Here is a 12867-nt window from a genome sequence, read left to right as displayed (position 1 = left end):
TTCCCTTCCTCGTCTCCCTTGTGTGTTTGGCTAAACCATTTACTTGTTGCAACACTTTCTTCTTGCTCAAAACCTGGGAAATTTATCTGAAAGCTGGGTTCTTGTGAACTTAAGTCAGTGGTACAAAGTGTCTGGATAACAACTGCTCTTGATTGTTTCCCTTCCTGCTGGGGGAGGATATGTGGTTTTGATTTGGACTTGGGGGCATGTTTCATCCTCAGGATCTTCGAGATAATTGCGTCTGGTGGTGTTGTTTGGATTCTTCACATCCCTGGAGCATCTTCCTGTTTTGACTGGTTTCTGATATTGACAACTCTTCAGTGTGATCTCTTTTGATGAGCCTGCAGTTTTCTCTGGCTGTGCGATGGTCAGAGATAACTACTTTGCCCTCAGAGGAGAACGTGGTGCTTTTCAGTTCCTGCAGGCCTCAGAGTTACACTCTGGTAGCAGTTTGTTAAAAATAGCCAAGTTTTTAACTTGATGTTTACTCCTGTGCCTCTCTGTTCCTTAACCAGCCTTTTTAATTTTAAAGATGAGATTAACTAAACAGTGGGAGAATCTATGGCAGAGACAAAACGGTATGAAGCTTTTGCTCAGTACAGGACTAAGTTAGCTTCTTGGCTAGTATTTATACTGGTGCACAGTATTTATTTTATTTTTTTTTTTAAAGTATTGGTGAGCTGTTATGAGATCATATTAGATTGTCTGAGTTCTTCAGAGTTCTTCAGGAGTTTGCAGTCTTCTCGCTGTGGAAGTTATTAATAAAACTGCACACTGAAATATGCAATAGAAATGTTACTGTCAGGATGTTAACAAGTATTTGCTACAGAATGTGCCACACTGCAATTACTGTTCTTATGTAGCCTTTCAAAATATATATGAAGTGTGTGGGAAATGTAGATAAAATTGCAAAGTCCTTAAAATGGTCAATTTTAAACGTTTGTTTACTTATTTGTTGGTGCAAGCATCCTGTAACTGCTGCTGCTCAATTGAAATGCCTGTAAGACTCGAAATGTGTTTTTGATGGCTATAAAACATCTGTGTCATCCTGCTTTCATTCCTGCCTTTAGAGCTACCCCAGGAGTTTCCTGGTGTTTGTCATCAGTGGCTTCTCTCATTCCAGTATGTGGGCTCTGGTGGAATTTCTGCTCTTCCCTCTGTCTGTCCCCTTCCCCTGAGTTGCCTCCCATTGCATCATGTGTTTCCGATATTGGATGGCCAGACACCAGCCAGATCCTTGTCACATTATGGCTGAAGTACTATTTCCTCCTTTGGTCTGGGACCCTCATGATTTTGTGTTATAGTACGATTCTGGTTTGAAAAGGCAGAAAATAACTTCAACCAGTATCTTCCTTTTTTGCTGGAGAACTTCACTTTAGCAAATCTAAAATCCCTCTCTTTCCTGTAAAATTCCACATGTGGGTGTAAATTCCCTTGTTAGTAAAAGAAGAGTCAAACTATTGATTCCCGTAAGTGGCTACTATTCTGCAAGTCAGATGTTTCTTTAGCGTGGTCCACTTCTGAACTTTTCTCTTTGATATAGAATCATAGAATCATGGAATAGTTAGGGTTGGAAAGGACCTTAAGATCATCTAGTTCCAAACCCCCTGCCATGAGCAGGGACACCACACACTAAACTATGTCGCCCAAGGCTCTGTCCAGCCTGGCCTTGAACACCTCCAGGGTTGGAGCATTCACAACTTCCTTGGGCAACCTATTCCAGTGCCTCACCAAATATGCTCATCTGTCTCACCATGTCCCCTTGGTCACTGTGTTATTTTAGCTTGGATCAGAAATACCGAGCCTGTATCATGGGCTGTATCTGAAGTGTTATGCTCTGAATCTGTTTGGATTTTGTTGCTGTTGTTTTCTTGAGTCATCTTAAGTTAATTTCTGACTTTTGTCTTTCAGGTTTAGCATCCCGAACTAAAAAGCAGTTCTTTAAACTACTGAGAAAAATGCCATTTGTTGGGGCTATAGTGAGTATTGGAACAACTTCTCTTAATGTTATCTCAGGTCCTTGTTTCAGCCTGTGTAACTTTTTCAGAGAACTTAGAGTTCCATGCATCTTTGTTGTCATGTTACTGTGATTACAGTGATCTGAGGATAAAGATCTGGAAGGTCTTCTGCTGCCACCCGGTTTAATGAAAGATACAATTTATACCTAGTCTTTTTGTCATATTATCACTCTCATAAAATGAGCGTGCTACTTTTTTTTTAAAGAATCAGTGAATGTGCTTACAGAATTTTCCAGTAACATTTCCTTGTTGTTTGATGTTTAGAAAATAATTTTAATAATGGATGAAGGGGACAGGATTGAACTCAAGTTGTTGTTTCTGGACCAATGTCTTATTCTTCAGCAAGAGATAGCCAGGTGTTTGTTGTGCAACATGGAAGGACTTTTTTTTTAGTCATACGACTGGCCATGATTAGTTTAGAGCTCAGATACCTACTAGCAGTAGTTAGGATTATAGATTGAAGATATTGGTAGTTTTCATAATCATTAAAATGAGACAAACTTTAGTGTTTGGGAGATGAGATTTCCTCCTCCCATAAAAACTTGAAACTACAAGAGTAGGCATATTTTAGCATGTTAATGATTTAATGATGTGAAATGCACAGCTAGGTTTACCTGGTAAATGTTGGTATAATACTTGATTGTGCTTCTCTCTGCTTGATGTGTTGCCGTATTTACACATTGATTCAGAGGGTCAGATCTGTTATAGGCAGTTTTGTCAAATGAGGTTAGCAAAGGAACTTTTTCCTTTTGCTGTGGACACAGAAGTGGTTCTCAAGTTTCTTCCTCAGCCCTCTGGAAGGGGCTACCTTCCCCCCTTTTTGTCTTATCAAGTGCCCCAGCTTTCACCTTCTGACTTGAGCAGCCTTTGATCAGATGAATTAATGAATTGTTCTCTTCTGCTTGTGTTTTTGTCTGCCTGTTAGAAAAGGTCTGGGCCCTTTGTATATGATCCCTATTTTGTTCAGACTTAACTTCCAAGGGGTAGAGTTGTTAAACTCTCCTGTGCCAGAGGACTCCTGGTGTGTCCTATCTGTGTACTCTTCCTGCTCTTTGGTAGGCTGATAGCTGATAATCTGTCAGTTGCTTACAGGAGGCCTTGACTTTGAGGCATTCCAGTGTCCGAAAGTCTTTAAAGCTGATACTATCCCAATCCCTATGTTGCCTGGAAGAAGAATCTCTATTTTGGAATGTGTTATGAGAAGAAGTCTGGGCCTCCTGAATGTAAGGTGGGGGTGGGAAGAAAGAAATCTCCTAACTGTCTGTGGTGGAGGTTTCTTTATTGCTTTTATTTTCACAAGTTTCTAATTATGTGTGGTGTCCTGTCTCTGCTCCCTCCCAGCTTCTTGTGCCCCTCCTCAGTGGCAGAGCATGAGAGACCCAATGGTCCTTGATCAGAGTAAGAATTACTTAGCAACAACTAAAAATCAGTGTATTATTAGCATTGTTCTCAGACTAAAGCCAAAACACAGCACTGCACCAGCTACTAGGAAGAAAATTAACTCTATCCCAGCTGAAACCACCTACCATTCCCACAGGCAATTCCCAGGGTGGTTTAGAGACTAGTGTATGCCAGTTCATTGTTCCAGTCAGCTTGTTTTTGGAGGGAGAGTTTGGTAGGAAGGAGAAGTTGAACTGCGTGGCTATGAATTCTGCTATGCTTTTTGCTCATAGAGCTGAAAAAGTTCCTGTCTATTCCTCTCGATAGTATGGATGTAGCTAGTGAGTTCAATCTTGCATGCATTCAGCAATTATTTATAATATGTCCAGTGCCTTTGTTGATAGTATTTTCCTTTCTTTATAGATTCAAAAGAAGATTGATGAAGCCTTGAATGATGTCACTTCCAGTTTATCCTTCCTGAAAGATGAAAAGGATTATATCAAAGCACTGCCGGAACAAGGCATGAGTCAGCCTGAAGTACTAGAGAAGATGAAAGAGTACAGCTCAAAAGGTATGAATGTGAGTCTCTACTGCAGCAGAGGTGGGTCTGTTTCATAGCTGTAACATTAGGCTTACTTCTTAAATGAGTTCTAATGACTCCTGCTCATGGTTTCATCTTAAATATTTCTTCCCTGATGTTCTTTGCTTGCAAATTTTTGTCTCTTTTCTTTCTGGAAGTGACTAAGATCAGTATTCATGACTTCTAATACTGCATTTGGTTTTTTATGTTGAAATTCTGTTCTTACCCTGAGAATTCCAGACTCATCATGGGAGGAAGTTACTTGGATGTGTATTTGATTACCTTTCTGAGCAGTTGCCTTGATGTCTGACATCACCAGAAATGGGTTTTCTGTGAAGCTCCAGGGAATACCCACAATTAAAAAAACCACAAAACAAATCAACCGAACCAACAAACTTCCAAGTAGGACTTTTAGGGAATTTCCAAGACTGTCTCTCTTAATTGAAGTCACAATGGTTTGCATCTAAAAAGACATTTAAGGAAGGCAAAGTGATTATGTTCTTCTGTCTTGAGTCCATATAAGCAGTGTCTGAAACTTGAGTTGCCTCACTCATTTAAATATCTCCATGCCAATTCATGTGTCTGTTATTCCCAGTAAGCAAATTTGGGTGATTTGCTGTCCAGAGGAGAAGATATGACTGCTCTGCTCCTATTCCAAATTTGAGAAATACCTTAAATTTTCTGTTAGAACAGTGCACCTACTCCAAATTCAGAAACAAACCATTTTATAGTTGAACATCCTGTAACAAGTTCCTTCTTTTCTGCTTTTATGTATTGCTTATGTAGCATCTGTCTGTGTTTTCCCTCTATTGATTATTTCCTTCCTTAACCTGGTTCTTCCCTTTTTAATTTTCCCATGACCCTTTCCTTCCCAGACACTCCCCTTTGAAAGATCCTTGGAAACGAGGGCTGGATTGTGACTATATTCACATTATATATGCTTGCGAAGTTGATGCTTTTGAGTTTTGTAAAAGAGGCTAATGGTTAGGAGAGGGAGCAAATAACCAGACAAGCAGAAATACACTGCTGGGGTGTTTGGAGGTAGAAAGTTACTTGGTTAAGTACCATCACATTGGACAGTGGGTTGAAGCATTTTTCAACGGGGTGGTGCTGATGATGCTGTTCCATCCACCTGCTCTCATTTATTAAAGCTTCAGCATCGTATCATTTCAGTTGAAATTTAATTGAGGTGCCCAGCACTGTAGGTTTTAGCAGTACAAGCTTGGCCTTTCTATCTCTTCTCAGCTTTCACTGGTGATGGGTGCTCTTTGAAAGTGGCTTTAACTTTAGCCAACTTAGAGTTCAGTTGGTTGGACAGCAGTCTGGGGAGACTGAATGGGTATTAAGTGGCTTATGTATTAATATAACTGCTTGCTGCAGTGAGATGTTGTTTATGTGCTCTTTAGTCATCATTTACTTGCAGTTTGCTAGGTTCATGGGATACATGATGCCTGAGGCTTAGTGTCACACACATCCATGTCTGTGACACAAAACTTATACTTGTTCCTCATCAGTGAGATCTCAAAAGCTGAATCGTCATCTGCAGAATTGATGAGAGAACTTCTCTGTGCACTTTTATGTGTTTTCTGAGAATGGCTGTGTTTGCAAGCAGTGTGGGGTTCTCTTTCAGGAGACGTACGTTGGCAGGATGGGAAAGTCTCTGGGACTGTGTACAGTGGTGAAGAAAAACTCACCCACCTGCTAGTGAAGGTAAGGTGCAAGCAGTATAACTTTGCATCTTCAAAGATATCCTTGGAGTCTTCAGGATGACTGGAAACCCCTCAACACCGTTCCAGCATCTTTCAAAATAAATAGGGAAGATCTGAAACTAAGACTGCTGAACTATAAAGACAGAGCCTAGGGTAAATGTAGGTGGAAGGGGAATTATTAGCAAATCATTTAGGCAAAGTAAAGCTGGGCAAATGACTGTCTCTGTGAAAACATCATGTAAAGATAACTAGAATCCAATCAGATGAGACATTGTTTTGAGTAAAAAGAAAGAAACTGGTAACAAGTGAACTGGAAACCGATTATGACTTTTTAACTCAGGGAATGGTGGAAGGCATAAAATTGCTGTAGATCAGCTTTGGCAAGCCCCCTGACAGATGTGCCTTCACCGTGGGCTGAGGTGAAAGTATCCTTGGCTGTCCTGTTACTGGGAGGCTCTGGGACCCTTGGACTGGAACAGCTTCACTAAGGAATACTAAATTCCTTTTGATTTAAGCTAAAAAGTTTGAAAAATGTTTTTTTGGCATTACTGTGTGGTCAAAATCATTCAACAATGGAGCACTGGCATGCTTCAGTGGTGTCTTTGTTAGGTCTGTTTACCTACTTGAGAACTTTTCCTTCTGAGAAGGTTGGAAAATAACCTAAACAGCCTAAAGGTCTGTTTTCAAATATACCTACTTCAAGAGGGGTTTTTGCAAGCAAGGGAAGTCTAGTCTTCTTGCTCCTGGGAAAGCTTTTCTAACAGCTGTAGTGAGAGCTGTTTGGTGGCTGCTATAGCTGTTTTCTTCTGTGCGTTGTCATTTTCTTTGCCGCTTCTGGGGAAACATGGAGTTCAGAGCAGCCTTTCTAGAGGGGCCACAGCTTGGATCGAATGTTGTGGAAACATTCCCTCTGTGTTGATTATTCGCTGGTTTATTCTTCTGTATTTCTTTTAACGTCCCTGCAGTTGCTTTTTGATCTTGACTGCGGGAGGTCGGAACTGGTCTGTTCCAGCCTTATCCTGTGAGTCCACAGTTACAGAACAAGCATGAAATACTGGTTTCCACGGCCACTTTTGTTGTGGTGTGGGTGGGCATTTGTGCTTTTCTAGCTGCTTCAAAATTCTCCTTTAATAGTAAACTTGAAAACTAGTTCTGCAAAGTAACTTTTTAGCCTACATTGTTTAAAGAAATCATAGGGTGCATATTGTGTTCTTTTTTTAAAATAGCTAAATGGTTAAACCTGTCTTTAAAACAAGAAATATTGCTGTGTTACAGAATCACTCCAGAGGTCAGAATGCCCTAGAAAAACAAATGATTTTTTTTCCTCACCCTCAGCTATAGCTTCCCAGCTTGTGGTATTTACTTGCAGCAGAAGTGAAGTCCAAGGAGATCTGCAGTATTGTTACAGCTAAATGCAGCTAATTTGCTTATGCAGTGCATATAGTAAGTTCTCAAATCTGCACTGATAACTCAGTGCTTCAACTGCAAGGCTAACTTTCTGTCTTTGTTTTCTGGAGGTGTATGAAGAGTTTGCCTGGAGTAATCCTCTCCATCCGGATATATTCCCTGGTTTGAGGAAGATGGAAGCAGAAGTAGTGAGGATTGCCTGTACGCTTTTCAATGGGGGCCCCAACTCTTGTGGTGCTGTAAGTAGCCTGTCTTCATGTGTCCCCTGAACATTTTGGATATTTCTGACTTCAAGTGCAAATGCATCTTCTGCTCTCCAGCCTAGGTGGAGGTCAGGCTCATTCTGGTACATGCCATGCCAACATAGTTGTACGGAAGACAATTGCTAATTGCCCCTCTTGGTGAAGCTTTATGAGAGACTATTTAACTCAAGGAACTAGTTCTCTAGACAAGACTATTTACTTCAGCCTTTTTTTCACACTCTTAAATGATACAGGCTAGATGGCAGTTGGAAAAAGAACCAGTGTAATGTAGCCTGTCTGGTTGTCAGGGATGGATGATGAACAGAGCAGTGTCACTTTGAGTAGCTCCCCTCAGTTTCAATCTCTGAACTGGAAATCTGTGAGCCTGCCAGAATGCTCAGATTGAGGACAAGGCTAGCTGGCTGGCTGGCTAGTCCCCAACAAACAGCTCAAAGTGTTGGTGATCAAGCAGGCATGGCATGTATTGTCATCTGTCCAGCTGGAAAGCTGACTTTCCAGGCTTTCCAGTGTACTATGGTGGAAACCAGTTTTAAGGCCTCGATAGTGTTCCTAGCAGGAGTCTAGATGGGTGTTTATAAACTGATGCTTTCAGAGTCAGTCAACAAGCAAAAGATGTGAAGTTGCATGGTGAATTATTGTTATGAAAATAAGCTATGGCTTCTTATGCTGCTCTCTCCCTTGTGTTATCTTTTTAGTAAGGATCCTGAATTCCTTAGGCCAAATTCTCTGTTTATGTAGTGTGTGGGTCAGTGAGTTCTTATCTCCTAGTGTGGTGGTCAGGTGCAGCTGGCAAACAAACAGGCTGCTTAGTAACTTGTGAAGTAGTTCTATTTGCAGGAAGAATCCAGACTATTTTTCAGAGACTGGGTGTGAGGTGACAGCTGTCTGTAAATGTGTGAGGGAGGGAGAAGGCCACCAATGGCTGAAAATCAGTATGGGAAGGGTGCTGACACAAGAGCTTTTGAGGAGAACTGGCCTTGAATGGCCTTAATCTGACAGTTGGAGTCTTGATTGTGTTAAGGAGGTAAGTACTGGAGTAGCATTGTAGTAGGTGTAGCTCAACCAACTGGATTGAAGGTGAAACTTGACTGTGCAGTGTCTGAGAGTGTAAGATGTGATTTGCCTTTGATAGCGGAGTTTGCACCCTGTTGCCTATCTTGTCTTCTTAGGACTGTATTCCTTGTATTACCTTCAAGTTTAGAGAAGGAACATGCCTCTTTGCTTATAAAAAGCAGTTAGCCTCACCTCATCTCCTTCCTGGCTTGCAGTGCTGAGAACACCAGTGAGATTATCCTTGGAGTGGGGAAGAAGCTGTGTCTAAAGCTGTTGAACTCATCTTTATCAGCAGCTGAGATGTCAATTGATACAACAGTCAGATAACTCTGACACACTTACTGTATGCTTGGAGGACTTTGCTTGCTGAAGTCTGCAACATATGTGTGCAGTTTTTGTTACGTAAAGCATGTGTTGTATATGTGTCACCCTTGGCCCTGTGTGCTCTTTCACTGAAATCTAAAAGTAGAATTGCCTAAGAGGGGAAGTTCGATACAGGTAAAAAACTGCTCCAAAACACTAAGATGGTGATCACAGCTAACATGAGACCTCCACAGATGCTCTCTGGGGAATCCTGCTTTTCCCTCTGTCTTCCCCTCATTCCTGAGGATCATGACATAAAGTTGTGGTTAAGATTCAAACAGAAGCAAAGTAAACAGGTGAGCATGCAACCTGTGGCAGTTACATTTTGGTTGGTTGAACAGTCAAATCTGCATGATGAGAAGGGAGGGTTGAAAAGCTGATTGGCCGGAAACAGAAGATTAATTGCATCCCTGTAATTATCTTGTCCAAATGAGTCTCTCCAGTGGACCTTTTGTCTTCCTCCCACGTTGCCTTTCCTGACTGTGAAGTGTCCAGGGTTGCTACTCATTGATGGAGAGATGTGGGTGGATATGTGGAGGTCACATGCTCTTTAAGTAGCTGGGCTCAAAGACTTCTCTTATTTTCTTCTCCCCCAAACAGAATTAACATTTCGGAGTTATTTCTGGAGGCTTGGACAGTTACACAGTCATTTTAAAAGAGGGGTTTTTTTTCAGATTAATGTTATGCTTTCTGTCTCTGGAAGGCCCTGCTCTAGCTGGTTGCTCAGACTGCCACAGTTAAACTTCAGTAACCAGTGAGGCTGTAAAACAGAGAGATGGCTAAACCAGGGAGGGCACAATGCTGGGAGTTACCTTTATCTTCAAATTCATCTGTTTAGGAGGTGCTGCTGGCTTTTTCTATTGAGAAGGCTCCTTGTTCACTCTATTCAACTTTTGCAATGATGAAAACTAAGATGAATGTTTGGGGTGTTTTTTCCCGAATTTCATCGCTGTCATCTCTGAGAAGCAGTGTGTCTTAGTGCTAGATCCCTGTCCACTGGATTTACTAACCTGATTTAAGCAGCTGGGACTGCTTGTCTGATTTCATTGGTGCCTGGTGCTGGTCCCTGAAGGCCGATGGAGCTTGTTGGTGTTTCTGAAGAGTGTATGTGTGACTGTGCTATGTGGAAAACTTACCAAAAGTTTTTGTCTGTGCTTCTCAGTGAGGCAGTTTCACTTCCTTTGTGCTCCGATTTCCACAACGTGTTGCAAAACAGCACTTTATGGTGCTGCTCCGTCTGGGAAAAGCAGCGCAGTGACACATTTGTGCTGTTCCCAGGGCTTTCAGCAGCCTGGGGATGTCTGTATGGTCCTGCCTTGTGTCATGCGGGCACCTTCCTAAGCGGGATCTCTGGAGAGCAGTCCCCTACTTCCTCTTTGAAGATTTTCAGTGTGTTTAATAAATGCTAAAACGAAACATGCCTTTTTAGATTTCTGAATGTTGAACCAGATGAGCAGCTTGCATTATTTACAGGAGTTGCCTTTATCTGAGACATGGGGGCTGTAATTCTCCTTCATTTAAACATGGGCATAAAACTGCTAACAATGCCCTTGTGGTGAGGGGTGTGCTGGCATGCCTTTTGCCTTAAATTGCATAGAGAGATGTTCCAGGTTTTTAAGCAGTTTTTAAAAATAATTATTTTCAGCAGCAGATGGATGCTTCCTATTTCTCACTAATTACTACTTTTGTTCTTGCTTTTAATCGTGTTACACGAGAGCAAAGAGGTGGGCATTGGTGATTTTTGGTGCCCATGAGATTCTAGTCACATTCTTGCAATGATTTGAAAGGACTAATTAATCTCAGCACATAGAAGAGGAACGGAGGAGTTTGTTCTTGTCTGATGTGTGCATATGTTCCTGTTCACAAGGTGCTTTGTTTTGCAGTGCTGTGGATTTCCCTTGTAATTTGGGGGAGAAATCACCACTTTTATGCAAGCTTCAATGATTTTCTTTTTTAGTTTTTTGAACTTTAAAAAGAAAGGGCAGCTTTGAAGTTCAGGGAAACACTGAGGGGGGAGGGAAGGGGTGTGCACACGTGTGTAGTTGATGTTGGTTTCTCTCTGAATTCTTTGCACTTACTCTGCAGCTGAAGACAAGAGAGAGGAGGCAAAATCAGCAGATGCAAACCTGAGCATCCTGTAGAAACCATCCTGTCTCTTTTCTCCTAAACTCTGGGGCTTCCAAACTGTTGTATTGCTGGCTGCACATATGAAGTAGAGCTTTAACAATGCCATGTGAGTGATGTGTCTTGGGGGGGATTTAAACTCTGCAGATCTGTCAGGTTTTATCTGTAGTGATGAGTGGGTCACCTTGAGAGAGACAACTAGAGGAATTTACAACCTGCAGGTTTACAGAGGTTTTATGCAAGTCTGCCACTACGTTATGAACATGCAGTGGATTGTTGTATGTTTTTACTCCAGTGCTACCTTGGAAATAAATTGTAGTTTGCTTTCTTATTCATGGGATAAACTTTTGTAAAACTTTTGGTGAGCTTTGTCTCTGAGGTCTGAATGGATGTGTTTCCTAAGGTGAAAATACAAGAAAAACTTTAGACATCATGAACCAGAGTGGTTCTTTTATGTCTGACAGTTTGACAGTGATATGCAAGCGGCATGGCCAAAGAAATCCTTGAACAGAGACTGTAGAACTTATTGATTGTTTAATGTTGAGGTTCCAGAGCACTGGGATTTGGGGTGGGGGAGCAACAGAAGGGATATACCGAGTTTAGAAAGCAGGAGAGATGTTTTTCCCTGTGCTTTCTCCTTTGCCCTCCCATTTGGAAAATAATAAATTGGGAACAAAAGAAGTCTGCTTGCCTTTTCCATGCAGTTTGCCTGGTTTTTGAAGATAGCGCAGGGTTGGAAAGCTGCTTAAAACAATGCCTGTTTCCAGCCCCTTCTCCCCATGGCATTGCTTGAGCCTGTGGACTTTCATTTAGAGGAGAGAAAAAAATACTTGTGGAGCCATTGGTGGGTGCTGAATCACTGCATGTTGGCCAGCTGCTGGTGTGCCATAGGCTGTGGGGAAGCTCCATCCCGTGACAGTGATTCAAGCCCTGGCTATAGCAGAATGAGTTTGCTGTTGAGAGCGAGGCTGACAAAGCCTCCTGTAAAGGAGCAGGCTCTCTCTGCAGGTATAAACCGCATGGACCAAAAGGGTTTTTGCTGTTATAGCTGTCCTACACTGAAGGTGCTGCTGTAGATCAAGCTGCTCTGGCACATCGCCATGGTGGAGACTCATGTTGGTACCAATGTGGTGATTGTGGGCCAATTTAGGAAGCTGATCTGGCTGAAATTCAGTTTGAATTCAGTGTTTTTTCAGCAGCCTGAACAAGCTTTCTGTGTGGTCATCTGCATGCCAGTCTTTGTGCCTGGGCATTCAGTAACATGAATCCCAAGGTTGCCAAATCACGCCTAGCAAAGTTTTCACGATCATTGCAATGTTGTAAGCAATGTTGCAAGCAGTGTTACAAGTATGTGATAAACTCATTTCTCTTCTCCCACCTGGCAGTAGGAGGGCAATCCATGTTATACCAGCTGGTTGGTTTTTTTTTTTGTTTTTTTTTTTTTCCCAAAGGTAGTAGCTGACAACTTCACAGATCTTTTCGTAAGAAGGTGGAGAAGTGAATGACACAGCCCATAAAATGCTTAGGACATTGTGTTCCTGCTGCCACCTATTTCCTTCACAATAAATGCAATGATTTCTCTATCCAGTGTCAGGCTCTGTGAGCGTTTATCTGCGACAGCTGTTGCTTTTAAACTACCAAAAAAGAAGAAATTGTCTGTGGTGTGACAGTCACTTCCATACTGCCTGTGGTGGCAGCTGTTGCTAGCTTGGGTCATGTTAGGAACAAATGTGGCAGGCTGTTTTGTTTGCCTGTGAACTTTGTTCCTTATATCTGTACTTAATGTTTAGTCATTCTCATGCAGTCACACTTCTTCTTTGCATTTTAGGGATTTGCAGCTATGTCAGCTGAGGAGGAAAAAAAAAGAAAATCCAGACTAGCAGATGTCTTAAGGCATGCAAATGTGATTGCATCCTTTTTATGTTTATTTTTTGGGGGGAAGAGGTTAAAAGGGGAAATTACAGTTGGTT

The 12867-nt window shown here is 41.8% G+C and overlaps 1 protein-coding gene across 1 annotated transcript in view; it reads left to right on the top strand.

The window, feature by feature from the left end:
- The window catches only part of SGPL1 (sphingosine-1-phosphate lyase 1), a 20516-nt gene that overhangs the window by 404 nt on the left and 7245 nt on the right, over positions 1-12867 (top strand). The window contains exons 2-5 of the mRNA XM_010021633.1: positions 1912-1979; positions 3822-3969; positions 5609-5688; positions 7205-7333. Coding sequence (XP_010019935.1) covers positions 1912-1979; positions 3822-3969; positions 5609-5688; positions 7205-7333 — 425 coding nt within the window. The remainder of the gene's footprint in view (positions 1-1911; positions 1980-3821; positions 3970-5608; positions 5689-7204; positions 7334-12867) is intronic.

This window comes from Nestor notabilis, unplaced genomic scaffold (genome assembly GCF_000696875.1).
Source record: "Nestor notabilis isolate BGI_N333 unplaced genomic scaffold, ASM69687v1 scaffold32379, whole genome shotgun sequence".
Taxonomy (NCBI): Eukaryota; Metazoa; Chordata; class Aves; order Psittaciformes; family Psittacidae; genus Nestor; species Nestor notabilis.
Note: the sequence above shows the minus strand (reverse complement) of the source record. Positions and strands in the feature narration are given on the sequence as shown.